The 25,735-nt window shown below is 35.4% G+C and overlaps 1 protein-coding gene across 5 annotated transcripts in view; it reads right to left on the minus strand.

The window, feature by feature from the left end:
• LOC117338316 overlaps window positions 1-25,735 on the minus strand; it is a 94,798-nt gene that overhangs the window by 26,995 nt on the left and 42,068 nt on the right. For all 5 annotated transcript variants that reach the window (XR_004535000.1, XM_033899612.1, XM_033899610.1 and 2 more), the window contains 13 exons: window positions 25,323-25,582; window positions 23,254-23,400; window positions 20,686-20,811; window positions 16,897-17,104; window positions 16,433-16,578; window positions 12,643-12,857; window positions 11,949-12,098; window positions 7,535-7,619; window positions 5,933-6,103; window positions 5,397-5,577; window positions 3,217-3,299; window positions 1,669-1,790; window positions 145-263 (listed from right to left, as the gene is read on the minus strand). Coding sequence is in view for 4 of the 5 variants with exons in the window: in XM_033899612.1 (XP_033755503.1) it covers window positions 145-263; window positions 1,669-1,790; window positions 3,217-3,299; window positions 5,397-5,577; window positions 5,933-6,103; window positions 7,535-7,619; window positions 11,949-12,098; window positions 12,643-12,857; window positions 16,433-16,578; window positions 16,897-17,104; window positions 20,686-20,811; window positions 23,254-23,400; window positions 25,323-25,582 (2,013 nt within the window). In the remaining variant the exon portion in view is untranslated. The remainder of the gene's footprint in view (window positions 1-144; window positions 264-1,668; window positions 1,791-3,216; window positions 3,300-5,396; window positions 5,578-5,932; window positions 6,104-7,534; window positions 7,620-11,948; window positions 12,099-12,642; window positions 12,858-16,432; window positions 16,579-16,896; window positions 17,105-20,685; window positions 20,812-23,253; window positions 23,401-25,322; window positions 25,583-25,735) is intronic.

Genomic DNA, 25,735 nt, shown 5'->3' on the forward strand with positions numbered 1-25,735 from the left:
TATAGATACGTATCTTACCTGTGATTTATATACGTATCTTACCTGTGATTTACATATACATATCTTACCTGTGATTTATATACGTATCTTACCTGTGATTTATAGATACATATCCTACCTGTGATTTATATATACATATCTTACCTGATGGAGTATACTCTACAGATTCTTCATCCATATAGTAGTTACAAAAACTGATTGTTTTCAACAATCCATCTTCAGTTGTTTTCAACGGCTTGGATTGTCTCCCTTGTTCAATGGCCCTGTAATGTAAAATCTTCAAAGCTAGATATGTTATTGTAGGTAACCTATGACTAACTATATATTATTGTAGGTAACCTATGACTGACTATATATTATTGTAAGTAACCTATGACTGACTGTATATTATTGTAGGTAACCTATGACTAACTATATATTATTGTAGGTAATCTATGACTGACTGTATATTATTGTAGGTAACCTATGACTAACTATATATTATTGTAGATAACCTATGACTAACTATATATTATTGTAGGTAACCTATGACTAACTATATATTATTGTAGGTAACCTATGACTAACTGTATATTATTGTAGGTAACCTATGACTAACTGTATATTATTGTAGGTAATCTATGACTTACTGTATATTATTGTAGGTAACCTATGACTAACTATATATTATTGTAGGTAATCTATGACTAACTGTATATTATTGTAGGTAACCTATGACTAACTGTATATTATTGTAGGTAACCTATGACTTACTGTATATTATTGTAGGTAATCTATGACTAACTGTATATTATTGTAGGTAACCTATGACTAACTATATATTATTGTAGATAACCTATGACTAACTATATATTATTGTAGGTAACCTATGACTAACTGTATATTATTGTAGGTAACCTATGACTAACTGTATATTATTGTAGGTAACCTATGACTAACTATATATTATTGTAGGTAACCTATGACTAACTATATATTATTGTAGGTAACCTATGACTAACTGTATATTATTGTAGGTAACCTATGACTTACTGTATATTATTGTAAGTGACCTATGACTTACTGTATATTATTGTAGGTAACCTATGACTTACTGTATATTATTGTAAGTTACCTTAATATCATTTTACCAATCAGGAGAACTCTGAGGGAGTCTTTTTTTTATAAATCAGGTTTCACACTTCTCAATATCATTATCATAATGATAAATATTTGCAAATTTTGAAATTCCATTAAGGATTAGACAAACAATAATTACATATGTTACCCTGGTTAAATACTAGCCACAATATACTGCTCAACAAGAGAGACCTTTTTAGCTTGATCATTTCAGCGAAAGACTAGTAAGCCAGAGGTCCAGGGTTCAATCCCTAGCAGAGTCAGTTTTTAAAATTTAATTAGTCATGTGCTCTGTCACACTTGTGCTGTTAAGGACGTCCAAATAAGATATATATACGAGCATAGTACACCAACAATGGCAAGGGTTGTATACGATCACACTACTTCAGGTACATAAATATGTACTGATACAAGCTTGACCAGGTGTAGACTACGCGGATTGTAGTCACGCACGTCTGAACATCACCTTCAGGAAAAGCTGACATAAATACCTCACTCTCAGCTCTTCACATACATTCACAACACATGCAGTATCACTGAAGGACTTACCCTCTCATCTTTTGTCGACTGATTTCATCCCCGTACAGAAATGTGACAACTCCAACCAGATCTTTGTGGGTGAGACACAGGGCACTTTCTCGATGTGTGGGGTTCAGTATTATCATCACAGTCTGTTTCAACACAAACACATCATTATCTACATCAGCTTCATTGTATATATCATTATCTACATCAGCTCCATTGTATATATCATTATCTACATCAGCTTCACTGTATATATCATTATCTACATCAGCTCCACTGTATATATCATTATCTACATCAGTTACACTGTATATATCATTATCTACATCAGTTACACTGTATATATCATTATCTACATCAGCTCCATTGTATATATCATCACTACATCAGTTACATTGTATATATCATTATCTACATCAGTTACACTGTATATATCATTATCTACATCATTATCTACATCAGTTACACTGTATATATCATTATCTACATCAGTTACACTGTATATATCATTATCTACATCAGCTTCATTGTATATATCATTATCTACATCAGCTCCACTGTATATATCATTATCTACATCAGCTCCACTGTATATATCATTATCTACATCAGCTCCACTGTATATATCATTATCTACATCAGCTTCATTGTATATATCATTATCTACATCAGCTCCACTGTATATATCATTATCTACATCAGCTCCACTGTATATATCATTATCTACATCAGCTCCACTGTATATATCATTATCTACATCAGTTACACTGTATAGATCATTATCTACATCAGTTACACTGTATATATCATTATCTACATCAGCTTCATTGTATATATCATTATCTACATCAGCTCCACTGTATATATCATTATCTACATCAGCTCCACTGTATATATCATTATCTACATCAGCTCCACTGTATATATCATTATCTACATCAGTTACACTGTATATATCATTATCTACATCAGTTACACTGTATATATCATTATCTACATCAGTTACACTGTATATATCATTATCTACATCAGCTCCATTGTATATATCATCACTACATCAGTTACATTGTATATATCATTATCTACATCAGTTACACTGTATATATCATTATCTACATCATTATCTACATCAGTTACACTGTATATATCATTATCTACATCAGTTACACTGTATATATCATTACCTACATCAGCTCCACTGTATATATCATTATCTACATCAGCTTCACTGTATATATCATTATCTACATCATTATCTACATCAGTTACACTGTATATATCATTATCTACATCATTATCTACATCAGTTACACTGTATATATCATTATCTACATCATTATCTACATCAGCTCCACTGTATATATCATTATCTACATCATTATCTACATCAGCTCTACATAATTATCTACATCAGATCCACTGTACAAACACTCATCTTCAACTCTGCCAAGGTTAGTAAGATTCAAAGGAAGATATTATACCAAAGGAAATGATGGTAAAAGTTTTTTGTGAAGGTCTGAAGCTAGGATGTGAATTCCAGGATATACTTTGTGGCCTATGTCCATGACTTACCCTTGACTCCTGAACACCTAGTACAAATTTGTCTGGATCCACTAAAACACGACTGGGAATAAGGGCTTGTTTACATCTTAAATCTGAAACATTACGGATCAGTTATTTGTCAAGTTGAACATTTACAATAATCCATCTGTATTAGGGTATCATCAACAATACTATCATTCTCAATGATGTCCTTAGTCCAACACAGACAAACACACATACTATCATACTCAATGATGTCCTTAGTCCAACACAGACAAACACACATACTATCATTCTCAATGATGTCCTTAGTCCAACACAGACACACACACACACTATCATTCTCAATGATGTCCTTAGTCCAACACAGACAAACACACATACTATCATATTCAATGATGTCCTTAGTCCAACACAGACACACACACATACTATCATTCTCAATGATGTCCTTAGTCCAACACAGACAAACACACATACTATCATACTCAATGATGTCCTTAGTCCAACACAGACAAACACACATACTATCATACTCAATGATGTCCTTAGTCCAACACAGACAAACACACATACTATCATTCTCAATGATGTCCTTAGTCCAACACAGACAGACACACGTACTATCATTCTCAATGATGTCCTTAGTCCAACACAGACAAACACACATACTATCATACTCAATGATGTCCTTAGTCCAACACAGACAAACACACATACTATCATTCTCAATGATGTCCTTAGTCCAACACAGACACACACACATACATACTCAATGATGTCCTTAGTCCAACACAGACACACACACATACTATCATTCTCAATGATGTCCTTAGTCCAACAGACACACACACACACACACACACACACACATATATATTACCTGTACAAGACACACACATTATATATTACCTGTACAACACACACACATTATACCTTACCTGTACAACACACACACACATTATACCTTACCTGTACAACACACACACACACACATTATATCTTACCTGTACAACACACACACATTATATCTTACCTGTACAACACACACACATTATATCTTACCTGTACAACACACACACATATATATTACCTGTACAAGACACACACACATTATATATTACCTGTACAACACACACATTATACCTTACCTGTACAACACACACACATTATATCTTACCTGTACAAAACACACATATTATATCTTACCTGTACAACACACACATATATTACCTGTACAACACACACACATTATATATTACCTGTACAACACACACATTATACCTTACATGTACAACACACACACACACACATTATATCTTACCTGTACAACACACACATTATATCTTACCTGTACAACACATACATTATATCTTACCTGTACAACACACACACACTCACACACTATCTTACCTGTACAACACACACATTATATCTTACCTGTACAACACACACACATTATATCTTACCTGTACAAAACACACATTATACCTTACCTGTACAACACATCCACACACACATTATATATTACCTGTACAACACACACAAATTATATCTTACCTGTACAACACACACATTATATCTTACCTGTACAACACACACACACATTACATCTTACCTATACAACACACACATTATATCTTACCTGTACAACACCCACACACACACATTATATCTTACCTGTACAACACACACACATTATATATTACCTGTACAACACACACATTATATCTTACCTGTACAACACATACACACACATTATATCTTACATGTACAACACACACATTATATCTTACCTGTACAACACATACACACACATTATATCTTACCTATACAACACACATATTATATCTTACCTGTACAACACACACATTATATCTTACCTGTACAACACACACACACATTATATATTACCTGTACAACACACACATATTAAAACTACCTGTACAACACACATATATTATCTTACCTGTACAACACACACACATTATATCTTACCTGTACAACACACACATATTATATCTTACCTGTACAACACATACACACACACATTATATATTTCCTGTACAACACATACATTATATATTACCTATACAACACACACACATTATATATTACCTGTACAACACACACACATTATATCTTACCTGTACAACACACACACACACACATTATATCTTACCTGTACAACACACACATTATTATCTTACCTGTACAACACAGTGACTGTACATATGCTGGACGGTCTCCAGTGTTACGGAGGATGACATTTTTTACGAGTCGTTGACCTACAGACATCTCGCCCATATCCAGCCAGTAATGGTCCTTATCTGACACTTTGGCTCTCTCTAGAATTACGCTGCTTGTACCACCATATCCACAAAATGGAATCTAGACAACAAATAAAACAAACTCATATAAAAAGCAAGACAATTCAGAGAATTACAGACCCCAAATCAAAGTAAAATTATATGCCAAGAATGCACAGTAGATCCCAAACAATTATTTAAATATGGGTCAAAGGTCAAAATGTAGGTCAGATGAGAGTTGATATATATACAATGTAGTACAAAGTCAGAGAGAGAAATGAGCCCAGACAATATTTTTCTTTCAAGTAGGTCAACAGTAGATCAAAGTTTAACAACTTGTCAAGAGCCAATGTTTATTCTATTATGAAGATTTGCTACAGAAATAAGCAAGCTTAAAAATCTATACATGTATGTAAGAAATACACACTGGTCCTTACCGAGAATTTAAAAGTTGACATAGAATATTTTAAGACAAGCTTGCCAGTTGATTCACAAACAGAAGATGGGGCAAACACGATGTGTATGGGGTACTTCTCCATGGGTTTGATGATAACATCTCGAGCACGGGTTGACATCTCCTTTTGTTCACTGTTAAAACTACCCTGCAGCTGTAAATATACAATCAATGCCACCTCGTTTGATAATAATACTATGTAGCTGTAAACAGTGTACAGAAATATGACATACATTGATAGAATACCATGTAGTTGTAAAATTGTGTAAAAGTCCAAAATACATTGATGGTATACCTTGTAGTTATAAACATTGTATAGAAGTCCTAAATACATTGATGGTATACCCTTTAGTTGTAAACATTGTATAAAATTCCTAAATACATTGATGGTATACCTTGTAGTTGTAAACATTGTATAGAAGTCCTAAATACATTGATGGTATACCCTGTAGTTATAAACATTGTATAGAAGTCCTAAATACATTGATGGTATACCTTGTAGTTGTAAACATTGTATAAAAGTCCTAAATACATTGATGGTATACCCTGTAGTTGTAAACATTGTATAGAAGTCCTAAATACAGTGATGGTATACCTTGTAGTTATAAACATTGTATAGAAGTCCTAAATACATTGATGGTATACCCTGTAGTTATAAACATTGTATAAAAGTCCTAAATACATTGATGGTATACTGTGTAGTTATAAACATTGTATAGAAGTCCTAAATACATTGATGGTATACCTTGTAGTTATAAACATTGTATACAAGTCCTAAATACATTAATGGTATACCCTGTAGTTGTAACATTGTATAGAAGTCCTAAATACAGTGATGGTATACCCTGTAGTTGTAACATTGTATAGAAGTCCTAAATACATTAATGGTATACCCTGTAGTTGTAAACATTGTATAAAAGTCCTAAATACATTGATGGTATACCCTGTAGTTGTAAAATTGTATAGAAATCCTAAATACATTGATGGTATACCTTGTAGTTATAAACATTGTATACAAGTCCTAAATACATTAATGGTATACCCTGTAGTTGTAACATTATATAGAAGTCCTAAATACATTGATGGTATACCCTGTAGTTATAAACATTGTATAGAAGTCATAAATACATTGATGGTATACCCTGTAGTTGTAAAATTGTACAGAAGTCCTAAATATATTGATGGTATACCCTGTAGTTGTAAAATTGTGTAAAAGTCCTAAATACATTGATGGTATACCTTGTAGTTGTAAAATTGTATAAAAGTCCAAAATACATTAATGGTATACCCTGTAGTTGTAAAATTGTGCAAAAGTCCAAAATACATTAATGGTATACCCTGTAGTTGTAAACATTGTATAGAAGTCCTAAATACATTGATGGTATACCCTGTGGTTGTAAACATTGTATAGAAGTCCTAAATACATTGATGGTATACCCTGTAGTTGTAAACATTGTATAGAAGTCCTAAATACATTGATGGTATACCTTGTAGTTATAAACATTGTATAGAAGTCCTAAATACATTGATGGTATACCCTATAGTTGTAAACATTGTATAGATCTTTTTAGACACTTTTAAATACCTGAAAGTCCCAGGAGCTTGATCGTATCTCCACCCTCACGCGACACAACACCTCAGACTTGTTCCATAAGGTAACCTTCTTTTGGCTGAAAACAAAAGATTTATAGGATATATCTTACTGTGGACGTGGTTAATCTATCTTACAGTGTATGTGGTAAATCTATCTTACTGTGTATGTGGTAAATCTATCTTACCATGTATGTGGTAAATCTATCTTACCGTGTATGTGGTAAATCTATCTTACCGTATATGTGGTAAATCTATCTTACTGTGTATGTGGTAAATCTATGTTAATGTGTATGTGGTAAATCTATCTTACCGTGTATGTGGTAAATCTATCTTAATGTGTACGTGGTAAATCTATCTTACCGTGTAGGTGGTAAATCTATCTTACTGTATATGTGGTAAATCTATCTTACCATGTATGTGGTAAATCTATCTTACTGTGTATGTTGTAAATCTATCTTACTGTATATGTGGTAAATCTATCTTAATGTGTACGTGGTAAATCTATCTTACCGTGTAGGTGGTAAATCTATCTTACTGTATATGTGGTAAATCTATCTTACCATGTATGTGGTAAATCTATCTTACTGTGTATGTGGTCAATCTATCTTACTGTGTATGTGGTAAATCTATCTTACCATGTATGTGGTAAATCTATCTTACCGTGTATGTGGTAAATCTATCTTACTGTATATGTGGTAAATCTATCTTACTGTGTATGTGGTAAATCTATCTTAATGTGTATGTGGTAAATCTATCTTACCGTGTTTGTGGTAAATCTATCTTACTGTGTATGTGGTAAATCTATCTTAATGTGTATGTGGTAAATCTATCTTAATGTGTATGTGGTAAATCTATCTTAATGTGTATGTGGTAAATCTATCTTACTGTGTATGTGGTAAATCTATCTTACCATGTATGTGGTAAATCTATCTTACCATGTATGTGGTAAATCTATCTTACCATGTATGTGGTCAATCTATCTTACCGTGTGTGTGGTAAATCTATCTTACTGTGTGTGTGGTAAATCTATCTTACCGTGTTTGTGGTAAATCTATCTTACTGTGTATGTGGTAAATCTATCTTACCGTGTATGTGGTAAATCTATCTCACTGTGTACGTGGTAAATCTATCTCACTGTGTATGTGGTAAATATTATACAATTATTGCCCTTGTTCCGGGTTGACGAATATTTGACCACCCGAGAGGTGTCATGTCACCCGAGGGCGTAGCCCGAGGGTGACATGACACCTCAAGGGTGGGCAAATATTCATGTCAACTCGGAACAAGGGCAGTAATTGTTTTATTATACCGAAAAAAACATAAGTGAATTAATTTTGGTATCAATAAGTTTATTTATTACTATCAACAGTTTTTAAGAAAAGTTTTTAAGAGGTACGCCATCGTCTTTCTGGACCCGGCATAAAATTCTCCCAGTTGAACTTTCAATGTAGATCTATGGACGTCGAAGTTTTCACAATCCTTGGTCTAGGCCTACCTGTTGCAGATAGGAAATGTCTAAAGGAATCCACGGCCACATTGATGACCCTTTTGGTGTTTTTAGAATCCTTTTCTTGCAATAATTTCGCCAATTCCTCCTCTGTTGGCAGACGATAGCGTCCGCCGGCAGCCATTGTTGTTGTCAAGCAGAATACTCGGAACTTCTCTGATTCGACTACTTTTGAAGACGTTACGGAAGAGAGTTCCGAGTTGGGGCTCACGAGAGGGTGACATAACGATTTTGGAGGGCTCACGAGAGGGTGACATTATGATATTCAGAGGGTGACATGATGTTTCGAAAACGACAGCAAGTCAATAATGAATTATTTGGAAAGTTGTGGTTGACATAACGAATGTTTTTAATCACGTGACATGGTTTTCACTAATCAGAAGCTGTGATACAAGTCTGAGGTATAATAAATCTTACTGTATATGTGGTAAATCTATGTTAATGTGTATGTGGTAAATCTATGTTAATGTGTATGTGGTAAATCTCTCTTACCATGTATGTGGTAAATCTATCTTAGCATGTATGTGGTAAATCTATCTTACCGTGTATGTAGTAAATCTATCTTAATGTGTATGTGGTAAATCTATGTTAATGTGTATGTGGTAAATCTATCTTACTGTGTATGTGGTAAATCTATGTTAATGTGTATGTGGTAAATCTATCTTACCGTGTATGTGGTAAATCTATGTTAATGTGTATGTGGTAAATCTATGTTAATGTGTATGTGGTAAATAAGAATCCATGACCATCAATCATAAATACATTGTACCGAGTCAAATTAAATCCTTTTATCAGTACCATCCACAGTATGATGTTTTACTAAATCTTACTCCAGCAAACTTTTTCAAACATCAAAGAAGAGTTCCCAGAGAGGTTATAGCGACCATAGTTTCTGATCAATATGAAATAAGCCGATGCTAACCTATATTAACCTGAGACTTGTCTTTGTTACTGATATAATCTGATGTTTTATCTGAAAATATTATTTTTTAATTCAGCCTTTTTACACTTTACACTAATAGTGCCAATCTCAACACCACTGTTTCCTGAGGTAATTACATGTGGTGTTGTGATTGGATACTAAACTCAATCTTTATGGCCTTGACCCTACACAACAATACCCAACAATAACTACTTCATGTTGTACGGTTTTTTGCTATGATCTTGACTTTTCAGTACGTGACTTTGCCTTTGCCATGAAAACCTCAAACATAAATCCCAACCATATGGCTGTATACTGTGTATAATTATCATTGTTGGGAGATGACATTACACAAAATGCATGCAGAACCAGTTAATTAGATTCTTAGACAGCAATAACAACAGTTGTTTACAGACAAAAGTGTGATGGATGGACTTACAACAGAATAATAGTGATATAGAAAGCCATTGATATTAAGAGGATGGGCTATTATCTAAAAGTCCAACAGAATAAGTGATATAGAAAGTCATTGATACTAAGAGGGTCAGATATTATCTAAAAGTCTTACAGAATAACAGTGATATAGAAAGTCATTGATATTAAGAGGGTGGGATATTAACTAAAAGTCTTACAGAATAACAGTGATACAGAAAGTCATTGATATTAAGAGGGTGGGATATTAACTAAAAGTCTTACAGAATAACAGTGATATAGAAAGTCATTGATATTAAGAGGATGGGATATTATCTAAAAGTCCTATTAATAACAGTGATATAGAAAGCTATTGATATTAAGAGGGTGGGATATTAACTAAAAGTCCTATAAATAACAGTGATATAGAAAGTCATTGATATTAAGAGGGTGGGATATTAACTAAAAGTCTTACAGAATAACAGTGATATAGAAAGCCATTGATATTAAGAGGGTGGGATATTAACTAAAAGTCCTATAAATAACAGTGATATAGAAAGCCATTGATATTAAGAGGGTGGGATATTTAATAAAAGTCTTACAGAATAACAGTGATACAGAAAGCCATTGATATTAAGAGGGTGGGATATTAACTAAAAGTCTTACAGAATAACAGTGATACAGAAAGTCATTGATATTAAGAGGGTGGGATATTAACTAAAGGTCTTACAGAATAACAGTGATATAGAAAGTCATTGATATTAAGAGAGTGGGATATTAACTAAAAGTCTTACAGAATAACAGTGATATAGAAAGCCATTGATATTAAGAGGGTGGGATATTAACTAAAAGTCCTATAAATAACAGTGATATAGAAAGCTATTGATATTAAGAGGGTGGGATATTAACTAAAAGTCTTACAGAACAACATTGATATAGAAAGTCATTGATATTATTAAAGAGGGTGGGATATTAACTAAAAGTCTTACAGAACAACAGTGATACAGAAAGTCATTGATATTAAGAGGGTGGGATATTAACTAAAGGTCTTACAGAATAACAGTGATACAGAAAGTCATTGATATTAAGAGGGTGGGATATTAACTAAAAGTCTTACAGAATAACAGTGATACAGAAAGTCATTGATATTAAGAGGGTGGGATATTAACTAAAAGTCCAACAGAACAACAGTGATATAGAAAGCCATTGATATTAAGAGGGTTGGATATTAACTAAAAGTCTTACAGAATAACAGTGATACAGAAAGTCATTGATATTAAGAGGGTGGGATATTAACTAAAAGTCCAACAGAACAACAGTGATATAGAAAGCCATTGATATTAAGAGGGTGGGATATTATCTAAAAGTCCTATAAATAACAGTGATACAGAAAGTCATTGATATTAAGAGGGTGGGATTTTAACTAAAAGTCCTATAAATAACAGTGATATAGAAAGTCATTGATATTAAGAGGGTGGGATATTATCTAAAAGTCCTATAAATAACAGTGATATAGAAAGCCATTGATATTAAGAGGGTGGGATATTAACTAAAAGTCCTACTCACACAACCTGGCCAACAGGCACACCACCGAAACACACAAAGTGTTTGTCAGACAGGAGAGGTATTTTTGTGGCCACCTGTTCTTTCACCAGTTTACCCAGCACAGGGACTTCATAATCTGGACCATCAGGTAATATCCGCATCAGTAGTACACTACAAACAAATTATGATAGTGTAATTAAAAACAACTCCAATGACTAGATAAGGGCTTATTCATTAAAACATCTATCCAAAACAAGCGTTCTAGGTTTGTCAAACTTGGACAACCCATAGAAGTGATTTGATTGAAACAGTACTATAGGATAAGCTGAGCACACACCAAGTATAGAAGTTCTTTATTCCTGGAGTCCTCCTGTAGGATATGCTGGAATATTTATATTTGCTCCGCATTTCCCCATTGACATAATGCTAAGAGGCAGTTGCCACCATACGCCTATAACACCCAGTGCCTCAGGCTATAACACCCAGTGGGTCATGTTACTCATGTGTTAAATATAACACATATTTCACTCGTATGACAGAATATTTCAATATTATTATTCTGTCATACTCGTGAAATATATGTTATATTAAACAGGAAACCATTCAATATCCTCTATATATTATATAGGGAGCAATCTGAACAAGGTTGCTTCACATCGGAAGCAGGATGGGAGATTTCCAATTCATAATATTCATTACAATACAAAATATTTACGTTTGAAATTCAGGAACTGCATCATTTGTAGGTAGAAATTTGATGCAAGCTTCAGCGTTATCTCCAGGGGGGATGATCACTCTTTTGGGTGTCACAATGAAGGCGTCGGCGAAGTCAGCTGTGAGCAGCATTAGTTCCATGTTAATGTTCCCAGCATTCTTAAGTGTCACCACCTGACTGGCTTGTCTACCAACGGGGGCCATCAACTGGACAACCTGTCATCAGTGATCACTATGTATAAACTTACTTACAATGTCTACCAACGGGGGCCATCAACTGGACAACCTGTCATCAGTGATCACTATGTATAAACTTACTTACAAACAATGTCTACCAACGGGAGCCATCAACTGGACAACCTGTCATCAGTGATCACTATGTATAAACTTACTTACAATGTCTACCAACGGGGGCCATCAACTGGATAACCTGTCATCAGTGATCACTATGTATAAACTTACTTACAATGTCTACCAACGGGGGCCATCAACTGGACAACCTGTCATCAGTGATCACTATGTATAAACTTACAAACAATGTCTACCAACGGGGGCCATCAACTGGACAACCTGTCATCAGTGATCACTATGTATAAACTTACTTACAATGTCTACCAACGGGGGCCATCAACTGGACAACCTGTCATCAGTGATCACTATGTATAAACTTACAAACAATGTCTACCAACGGGGGCCATCAACTGGACAACCTGTCATCAGTGATCACTATGTATAAACTTACTTACAACAATGTCTACCAATGGGGGCCATCAACTGGACAACCTGTCATCAGTGATCACTATGTATAAACTTACTTACAAACAATGTCTACCAACGGGGGCCATCAACTGGACAACCTGTCATCAGTGATCACTATGTATAAACTTACTTACAAACAATGTCTACCAACGGGGGCCATCAACTGGACAACCTGTCATCAGTGATCACTATGTATAAACTTACTTACAAACAATGTCTACCAACGGGGGCCATCAACTGGACAACCTGTCATCAGTGATCACTATGTATAAACTTACTTACAATGTCTACCAACGGGGGCCATCAACTGGACAACCTGTCATCAGTGATCACTATGTATAAAATTACTTACAACAATGTCTACCAATGGGGGCCATCAACTGGACAACCTGTCATCAGTGATCACTATGTATAAACTTACTTACAACAATGTCTACCAACGGGGGCCATCAACTGGACAACCTGTCATCAGTGATCACTATGTATAAACTTACTTACAATGTCTACCAACGGGGGCCATCAACTGGACAACCTGTCATCAGTGATCACTATGTATAAACTTACTTACAACAATGTCTACCAACGGGGGCCATCAACTGGACAACCTGTCATCAGTGATCACTATGTATAAACTTACTTACAATGTCTACCAACGGGGCCATCAACTGGACAACCTGTCATCAGTGATCACTATGTATAAACTTACAAACAATGTCTACCAACGGAGGCCATCAACTGGACAACCTGTCATCAGTGATCACTATGTATAAACTTACTTACAACAATGTCTACCAACGGGGGCCATCAACTGGACAACCTGTCATCAGTGATCACTATGTATAAACTTACTTACAAACAATGTCTACCAACGGGGGCCATCAACTGGACAACCTGTCATCAGTGATCACTATGTATAAACTTACAAACAATGTCTACCAACGGGGGCCATCAACTGGACAACCTGTCATCAGTGATCACTATGTATAAACTTACAAACAATGTCTACCAACGGGGGCCATCAACTGGACAACCTGTCATCAGTGATCACTATGTATAAACTTACTTACAATGTCTACCAACGGGGGCCATCAACTGGACAACCTGTCATCAGTGATCACTATGTATAAACTTACTTACAATGTCTACCAACGGGGGCCATCAACTGGACAACCTGTCATCAGTGATCACTATGTATAAACTTACTTACAAACAATGTCTACCAACGGGGGCCATCAACTGGACAACCTGTCATCCGTGATCACTATGTATAAACTTACTTACAAACAATTATTTAAGCAGAGCTTTTTCACAATTTTGAGAATCAATCCTTTGCCCTTTATACTACCTTTTTTTAGGGGGCATGTAGTGTTACCCATTTTGTCCTGTTCCCAATCAGTGACCTATCTGGAGAACCCTATCAACATGTTTGGTTCATATTTACACCATAGCATTGTAATAAATAGCAAACCTGATTATATTCTGGTGTTCATATGTCAAGGTAAAAGGTCAAATGTCAAATTTGACCCCTTTTGCTACGGATACATTCTATAGGAGCAGCACATTCATGTCTTACAGATATTTTCTGGTTTCTACGTCTTGATTCCTGCTTGACAGTAGATATGTATATGTGACTAATGAAGAGAACAATATTTTGCCTATAGCCATGAGGAATTTAGTTGTTTTTAGATAGAACTGTATATCACTATAGACATGAGAATTATATATCCCTATAGACATGAGAATTATATATCACTATAGACATGAGAATTATATATCACTATAGACATGAGAATTATATATCACTATATATAGACATGAGAATTATATATCCCTATAGACATGAGAATTATATATCCCTATAGACATGAGAATCATATATCCCTATAGACATGAGAATTATATATCAGATCCCTATAGACATGAGAATTATATATCCCTATAGACATGAGAATCATATATCCCTATAGACATGAGAATTATATATCCCTATAGACATGAGAATTATATATCCCTATAGACATAAGAATTATATTTACCTATAGACATGATAATTATATATCACTATAGACATGAGAATTATATATCCCTATAGACATGATAATCATATTTACCTATAGACATGAGAATTATATATCCCTATAGACATGAGAATTATATATCCCTATAGACATGAGAATTATATATCCCTATAGACATGAGAATTATATTTACCTATAGACATGAGAATTATATATCACTATAGACATGAGAATTATATATCCCTATAGACATGAGAATTATATTTCCCTATAGACATGAGAATTATATTTACCTATAGACATGAGAATTATATTTACCTATAGACATGAGAATTATATATCACTATAGACATGAGAATTATATTTACCTATAGACATGAGAATTATATATTACTATAGACATGATAATTATATATCCCTATAGACATGAGAATTATATATTACTATAGACATGATAATTATATATCCCTATAGACATGAGAATTATATTTACCTATAGACATGAGAATTATATATTACTATAGACATGATAATTATATATCCCTATAGACATGAGAATTATATATTACTATAGACATGAGAATTATATTTACCTATAACCATGAGAATTATATATCACTATAGACATGAGAATTATATATCACTATAGACATGAGAATTATATTTCCCTATAGACATGAGAATTATATATTACTAAAGAATTATATATCCCTATAGACATGATAATTATATATCACTATAGACATGAGAATTATATATCCCTATAGACATGATAATCATATTTACCTATATACATGAGAATTATATATCCCTATAGACATGAGAATTACATTTACCTATAGACATGAGAATTACATTTACCTATAGACATGAGAATTATATTTACCTATAGACATGAGAATTATACTTCCCCATAGACATGAGAATTATACTTCCCCATGGACATGAGAAAAAATAAATCCCTATAGACACTGAGAAGAAAGATTTGCCCATGGACATAAAAACTCTCCTTACATCTAGGTTCCTGGCGATACGGAGTTTAGTTACTCCTACAACAGCGGTCAGTTTGATGGAGAAGAGAGCAGGCAGGTGAGAAGAGGGTGTGTCCACTTCTACATCTACACGGGCAGTCATCTCATCCGGAGGGAGCTGGGCCATGGCTGTAATTAAACAAGAGGCCAATGGGCCTTAACTGTCACCTGAGTCTTAAATATGTAACTATGTGTTATGTGCTTACCTACAATGTAATTTCCTATATATGTCACCTGAGTCTTAAATATGTAACTATGTGTTACGTGCTTACCTACAATGTAATTTCCTATATAAACAATAGCAAAATTTAGTCCCTCCCCAAGGAAAACATAAAACCCAGGGGCCATCAAATTTGTAATAAGTTCCTGCTGTTAAAACTTATATATTTACTTGCTATAAAAATGTACTGTTCAATCAATATCTAGATTCTTCTGTTCCCACTTTACCTCGATCACAATGCTTGTCTGGAGGACGACAGTAGATAATGATCTCCCGTGGTTCGTTGGGCTGACCATTTCTCCTGCCTGGGAGACACATGGTGATGACAGTCTTTCCTAGGGCCTGGGTCTGTGGTCGACTACTCCGGGATATTACAGACACGTCAGCAGCACTGTTCTTCTGATCAAAAGCAAAACAATGCCAGGGCCTCTTGTTCTAAAACATAAAATGCTTGTGAAGAGAAACTGTCACAATATCAACAGTAAACAGCAGACACAATGTGTATAAGGATGTTTGGGATGTTGACTTAAGGAAATGGCAAGGTTGTCATGAAAATTGTGGGTATTATCAAAGGTTTAAAGGGACATGACGGTAAAAGCGTTATTACATGTTTTATACACTGGCATTGATGTTTCTATGGTATTTTGATATTCATATCAATATCCAGTGTCCAGCTTGACCACACAATTTAGTCGGGTAACCCCTCTCAATTATAGCGCTGATAATATCACATGGTTGTTTTGAAAACGAGGCAGTCATTTTGTAAACAGGAACACCTGATGCTGTAACCCTTAATAACAGATGCTGATTGACTTGGAAAGTCATTTCTGTTTACAGGTGTGTGGTGCGTATCAGAAATGACACAAACATTTTACATATCCAAACTGATGATCAACAGTGAGAGATTTCCCTTTTATATTTATCAATTCACAACTTTTATGTACATATTTCAGCAAAATCCAATTGTCACTGTTCATGAAGTGTACACTTGATATATATATGGAATAATTAAAACAAGAGGCCCATGGGGCCTGTATCGCTCACCTGGTTGGATTTGACCAAATGTCAAAATAATGTTCATGTTCAATTCCTTTTGTTTGTTAACCTCAAACAATGCTATTTATGGTTATAGCGTGGGGATCCCAACTGCTTTAAAGAAATAATGAAGTCCAGACTCTCTGAGTTTACAACATGCATTTATAACTTTATGACTAGTAGTGATTTAAAGGAATTACCTCTATTTCCTATATCGGGCCCCGCCCCTTTTGCCCCTCGGGGGTCAGAGTCACCATTTATGCAAAATCTGTTCCCCATCCCCCAAGAATGTTTCTTACCAAATTGGGTTCAAATCCATTCATAACTTTATGACTAGTAGCGATTTTAAGGAATTACCTCTATTTCCCCATTAGGCCCCGCCCCTTTGGCCCCTTGGGGGTCAGAGTCACCATTTATGCAAAATCTGTTCCCCTTCCCCAAAGAATGCTTCTGACCAAATTGGGTTCAATCCATTCATAAATTTATGACAAGTAGCGATTTAAAGGAATTACCTCTATTTCCCATATGGGGCCCCGCCCCTTTGGCCCCTTGGGGGTCAGAGTCACCATTTATGCAAAATCTGTTCCCCTTCCCCAAAGAATGCTTCTGACCAAATTGGGTTCAATCCATTCATAAATTTATGACAAGTAGCGATTTAAAGGAATTACCTCTATTTCCCATATGGGGCCCCCGCCCCTTTGGCCCCTTGGGGGTCAGAGTCACCATTTATGCAAAATCTGCTCCCCTTCCCCAAAAGATGTTTCTTATTAAATTGGGTTCAAATCCATTCATAACTTTATGACTAGTAGCGATTTAAAGGAATTACCTCTATTTCCCATATGGGGCCCCGCCTCTTTGGCCCCTCGGGGGTCAGAGTCACCATTTATGCAAAATCTGTTCCCCTTTCCCAAAGGATGTTTCTTACTAAATTGCGTTAAAAACCATTCATAACTTTATGACTAGTAGCGATTTAAAGGAATTACCTCTATTTCCCATATGGGGCCCCGCCCCTTTGGCCCCTTGGGGGTCAGAGTCACCATTTATGCAAAATCTGTTCCCCTTCCCCCAATGATATTTTTGACCAAATTCGGTTCAAATCTTTTCATAATTTTATGACAAGTAGCGATTTAAAGATATTACCTCTGTTTCCCCATTAGGCCCCGCCCCTTTGGCCCCTTAGGGGTCAGAGTCACCATTTATGCAAAATCTGTTCCCCTTCCCCAAAGGATGTTTCTTACTAAATTGGGTTCAAATCCATTCATAACTTTATGACTAGTAGCGATTTAAAGGAATTACCTCTATTTCCCATATGGGGCCCCGCCCCTTTGGCCCCTGGGGGGTCAAAGTCACCATTTATGCAAAATCTGTTCCCCTTCCCCAAAGAATGCTTCTGACTAAATTGGGTTCAAATCCATTCATAACTTTATGACAAGTAGCAATTTGAAGGAATTACCTCTATTTCCCATTAGGCCCCGCCCCTTTGGCCCCTTGGGGGTCAGAGTCACCATTTATGCAAAATCTATTCCCCATCCCCAAAGGATGTTTCTGACCAAATTGGGTTCAAATCCATTCATAACTTTATGACTAGTAGCGATTTAAAGGAATTGCCTCAATTTCCCCTATTGGGCCCCGCCCCTCAGGCCCCTTGGGGGTCAGAGTCACCATTTATGCAAAATCTGTTCCCCTTTCCTAAAGGATGTTTCTGACCAAATTGGGTTCAAATCCATTCATAACTTTATGACTAGTAGCGATTTGAAGGAATTACCTCTATTTCCCCTAATGGGCCCCGCCCCTTTGGCCCCTTGGGGGTCAGAGTAACCATTTAAGCAAAATCTGTTCCCCTTCCCCAAAGGATGTTTCCGACCAAATTGGGTTCAAATCCATTCATAACTTTATGACTAGTAGCGATTTGAAGGAATCACCTCTATTTCCCCATTAGGCCCCGCCCCTTTGGCCCCTTGGGGGTCAGAGTCACCATTTATGCAAAATCTGTTCCCCTTCCCCAAAGGATGTTTCTGACCAAATTGGGTTCAAATCCATTCATAACTTTATGACTAGTAGCGATTTAAAGGAATAACCTCTATTTCCCCATTAGGCCCCGCCCCTTTGGCCCCTTGGGGGTCAGAGTAACCATTTATGCAAAATCTGTTCCCCTTCGCCAAAGGATGTTTCTGACCAAATTGGGTTCAAATCCATTCATAACTTTATGACTAGTAGCGATTTAAAGGAATTACCTCTATTTCCCCATTAGGCCCCGCCCCTTTGGCCCCTTGGGGGTCAGAGTAACCATTTATGCAAAATCTGTTCCCCTTCCCCAAAGGATGTTTCTGACCAAATTGGGTTCAAATCCATTCATAACTTTATGACTAGTAGCGATTTAAAGGAATTGCCTCAATTTCCCCTATTGGGCCCCGCCCCTCAGGCCCCTTGGGGGTCAGAGCCACCATTTATGCAAAATCTGATCCCCTTCTGCCAAGGATGTTTCTGACCAAATTTGGTCAAAATCCAATAAAAACTTTTTGACTAGTAGCGATTTGAAGCAAATGTTGACGGACGGACGACGGACGCCGGACGCTGCACCATTGCATAAGCTCACCAGACCTTCGGTCCAGGTGAGCTAAAAAACAACAAGAATTCTACAGAAGTGCATGTGTCGCCTGCTCAGAAAGTTGGGTTATTACGAGAGTAACTGCACGGAAACAGATTTACTATTTATAGTAACAGTGACCTTGACCTTCAGCCTTTGACCTGGAAATCAATCCCAAGCAAGCACTTTTGATTAGAAATCTGCATGAAGTTTTAGTCTGAACGGCCCAGAGAACTTGAGTTATCACATGGAAACCTCTGTGCGGAGGCCACCACTGACACTGACGCAGTGTTACCTATATGTCGCATGCTTTTTGCAAAAAAATGTTTTACCCTGATGTCGTTTTAACACGTGATAGTACAAACCAAAATGTGGGGATAAAACTTAAACTTACAGTTGTGATGGCGAGGCGGATTGGGACCATAGCTTTGCCTTCATTGACAATACAAAGTGCCCTCTCACTGGTGCTTCCCCACGATAAATGACCAAAGTCTAGGTGTCTATGTCCCTCGGCCACCACCTGTATATACAGACAAAAGGAGTATACAGTATATAGGTATAAACATAGGTATAAACATAAGTAACAGGTGACTTAAGTCCAGGTGTCTACAGTATATAGGTATAAACATAAGTAACAGGTGACTATTACAGTGTAAAGGTATAAACATAAGTAACAGGTGACTATTACAGTATATAGGTATAAACATAAGTAACAGGTGACTATTACAGTGTATAGGTATAAACATAAGTAACAGGTGACTATTACAGTATATAGGTATAAACATAAGTAACAGGTGACTATTACAGTGTATAGGTATAAACATAAGTAACAGGTGACTATTACAGTATATAGGTATAAACATAAGTAACAAGTGACTATTACAGTATATAGGTATAAACATAAGTAACAGGTGACTATTACAGTGTAAAGGTATAAACATTAGTAACAGGTGACTATTACAGTATATAGGTATAAACATAAGTAACAGGTGTCTACAGTATATAGGTATAAACATAAGTAACAGGTGACTATTACAGTGTATAGGTATAAACATAAGTAACAAGTGACTATTACAGTGTAAAGGTATAAACATTAGTAACAGGTGACTATTACAGTATATAGGTATAAACATAAGTAACAGGTGACTATTACAGTATATAGGTATAAACATAAGTAACAGGTGAATATTACAGTGTATAGGTATAAACATAAGTAACAGGTGACTATTACAGTGTATAGGTATAAACATAAGTAACAGGTGACTATTACAGTATATAGGTATAAACATAAGTAACAGGTGACTAAAGTCCAGGTGTCTACAGTGTACAGGTATAAACATAAGTAACAGGTGACTATTACAGTATATAGGTATAAACATAAGTAACAGGTGACTATTACAGTGTATAGGTATAAACATAAGTAACAGGTGACTATTACAGTGTATAGGTATAAACATAAGTAACAGGTGACTATTACAGTATATAGGTATAAACATAAGTAACAGGTGACTAAAGTCCAGGTGTCTACAGTGTACAGGTATAAACATAAGTCACAGGTGACTATTACAGTATATAGGTATAAACATAAGTAACAGGTGACTATTACAGTATATAGGTATAAACATAAGTAACAGGTGACTATTACAGTGTATAGGTATAAACATAAGTAACAGGTGACTATTACAGTATATAGGTATAAACATAAGTAACATGTGACTATTACAGTATATAGGTATAAACATAAGTAACAGGTGACTATTACAGTGTATAGGTATAAACATAAGTAACAGGTGACTATTACAGTGTATAGGTATAAACATAAGTAACAGGTGACTATTACAGTGTATAGGTATAAACATAAGTAACAGGTGACTATTACAGTGTATAGGTATAAACATAAGTCACAGGTGACTATTACAGTATATAGGTATAAACATAAGTAACAGGTGACTATTACAGTGTATAGGTATAAACATAAGTAACAGGTGACTATTACAGTATATAGGTATAAACATAAGTCACAGGTGACTTTTACAGTGTATAGGTATAAACATAAGTAACAGGTGACTATTACAGTGTATAGGTATAAACATAAGTAACAGGTGACTATTACAGTGTATAGGTATAAACATAAGTAACAGGTGACTATTACAGTGTATAGGTATAAACATAAGTCACAGGTGTCTACAGTATATAGGTATAAACATAAGTAACAGGTGACTATTACAGTATATAGGTATAAACATAAGTAACAGGTGACTATTACAGTGTATAGGTATAAACATAAGTGACAGGTGACTATTACAGTATATAGGTATAAACATAAGTAACAAGTGACTATTACAGTGTATAGGTATAAACATAAGTGACAGGTGACTATTACAGTGTATAGGTATAAACATAAGTAACAAGTGACTATTACAGTGTATAGGTATAAACATAAGTAACAGGTGACTATTACAGTGTATAGGTATAAACATAAGTGACAGGTGACTATTACAGTGTATAGGTATAAACATAAGTAACAGGTGACTATTACAGTGTATAGGTATAAACATAAGTAACAGGTGACTATTACAGTGTATAGGTATAAACATAAGTAACAGGTGACTATTACAGTATATAGGTATAAACATAAGTAACAAGTGACTATTACAGTGTATAGGTATAAACATAAGTGACAGGTGACTATTACAGTGTATAGGTATAAACATAAGTAACAAGTGACTATTACAGTGTATAGGTATAAACATAAGTAACAGGTGACTATTACAGTGTATAGGTATAAACATAAGTAACAAGTGACTATTACAGTGTATAGGTATAAACATAAGTAACAGGTATCTACAGTGTATAGGTGTAGGTACCTCACCTGCTGATTACAGTGCTGAAATGATATCTAACAAATCTTTACAGGTGCAGAAGGGTAATATTGTATACAATGATGTAAGATAAAAGTTACCTGTATTTGTGGTTTCTCAGCTTCAGCCAGTATTGTAATAGAAGTGACCACCTTATTTACTTCTGCATCCTTGTCCCGCAAGAATGAGTGGGAATAGATATTCAAATGAGCTTTATACGCTCCCGGGAACTTTGGGATAAATATCACCTGTAACAATAAATCAATTTTGCTCTTATGTGTTCATACTTCACAACCGTACAATCCTCTCATGTGTTCATACTTCACAACCGTACAATCCTGTCATGTGTTCATACTTCACAACCGTACAATCCTCTCATGTGTTCATACTTCACAACCGTACAATCCTCTCATGTGTTCATACTTCACAACCGTACAATCCTCTCATGTGTTCATACTTCACAACCGTACAATCCTCTCATGTGTTCATACTTCACAACCGTACAATCCTCTCATGTGTTCATACTTCACAACCGTACAATCCTCTCATGTGTTCATACTTCACAACCGTACAATCCTCTCATGTGTTCATACTTCACAACAGTACAATCCTCTCATGTGTTCATACTTCACAACAGTACAATCCTCTCATGTGTTCATACTTTACAACAGTACAATCCTCTCGTGTGTTCATACTTTACAACAGTACAATCCTGTCATGTGTTCATACTTTACAACAGTACAATCCTCTCATGTGTTCATACTTCACAACCGTACAATCCTCTCGTGTGTTCATACTTCACAACCGTACAATCCTCTCATGTGTTCATACTTCACAACAGTACAATCCTCTCATGTGTTCATACTTCACAACAGTACAATCCTCTCATGTGTTCATACTTCACAACAGTACAATCCTCTCATGTGTTCATACTTTACAACCGTACAATCCTCTCATGTGTTCATACTTCACAACAGTACAATCCTCTCGTGTGTTCATACTTCACAACCGTACAATCCTCTCGTGTGTTCATACTTCACAACCGTACAATCCTCTCATGTGTTCATACTTCACAACCGTACAATCCTCTCATGTGTTCATACTTCACAACCGTACAAAATATTCCTCCTTGGACACTCTTTTAACAGATATTCAAAATAGGATACCTAAGAGCTTAGAGCTCTAACACATGATACAGGATGACTACGTATAATTTATAATGATAGGCCATACCATGATACAGGATGACTATGTATAATTTATAATGATAGGCCATACCATGATACAGGATGACTACGTATAATTTATAATGATAGGCCATACCATGATACAGGATGACTATGTATAATTTATAATGATAGGCCATACCATGATACAGGATGACTACGTATAATTTATAATGATAGGCCATACCATGATACAGGATGACTACGTAAAATTTATAATGATAGGCCATACCATGATACAGGATGACTACGTAAAATTTATAATGATAGGCCATACCATGATACAGGATGACTATGTATAATTTATAATGATAGGCCATACCATGATACAGGATGACTACGTATAATTTATAATGATAGGCCATACCATGATACAGGATGACTATAGTTACTTTACTAATGATAGGCCATACCTGATACAGAATGACTACATATACAACACTTTATAATGATAGGCCATCGATACCCATGATACAGGATGACTAGCAGTAAAATTTATAATGATCGGAGGCCTACCATGATACAGGAATACTATGTATAATTTATATGATAGGCAATACCATGAATACAGATGACTATGTATAATTTATAATGATAGGCCATACCATGATACAGAATGACTACATATAATTTATAATGATAGGCCATCGATACCATGATACAGGATGACTACGTAAAATTTATAATGATAGGCCATACCATGATACAGGATGACTATGTATAATTTATAATGATAGGCCATACCATGATACAGGATGACTACGTATAATTTATAATGATAGGCCATACCATGATACAGGATGACTACGTATAATTTATAATGATAGGCCATACACTAAGTTTATAGATGTTGGTTTGGACAAAGAAATGGCCTAGGGCCTATAATCTGTTTTACCAGAACATGATCAAAAATTCTGTGACAAAATTGTATATGTGTATCTTACCGACATGTCTTCTGTATTGTGGGGTTCAATGATCACTTTGGATTTCATTTCAAAGGGGAAATTGGCATCACATGACACTGGATGGCCATCTAGAGTGAGTGAGTCGACCTCAAGGTGGCACTCCAGCCAGCGCATCGTGGGGTTGGTCATAGGCAGTAGAGCCTTACTGGATATTCCTACACAGCACACACTGGAGAACTCAAGAACAGACGGAGCATCAACAGGCTCAAGTTTCCTCGACGCGATTGGCTTTGAGGTTTCTGTGGATGAAAGACTTAAGATAACTATTTCTCAAAATGAAAAAAATAATATATTGAAGTAGTGCATAATCATAGTTGATGAATATCTTATAGTTGCCATTAATCCCCTCTACAAACAAGTAACAGTGAACTAAACCTATGCTCCTATAAACA

The sequence above is a fragment of the Pecten maximus genome, chromosome 11 (assembly GCF_902652985.1).
Source record: "Pecten maximus chromosome 11, xPecMax1.1, whole genome shotgun sequence".
Lineage (NCBI taxonomy): Eukaryota > Metazoa > Mollusca > Bivalvia > Pectinida > Pectinidae > Pecten > Pecten maximus.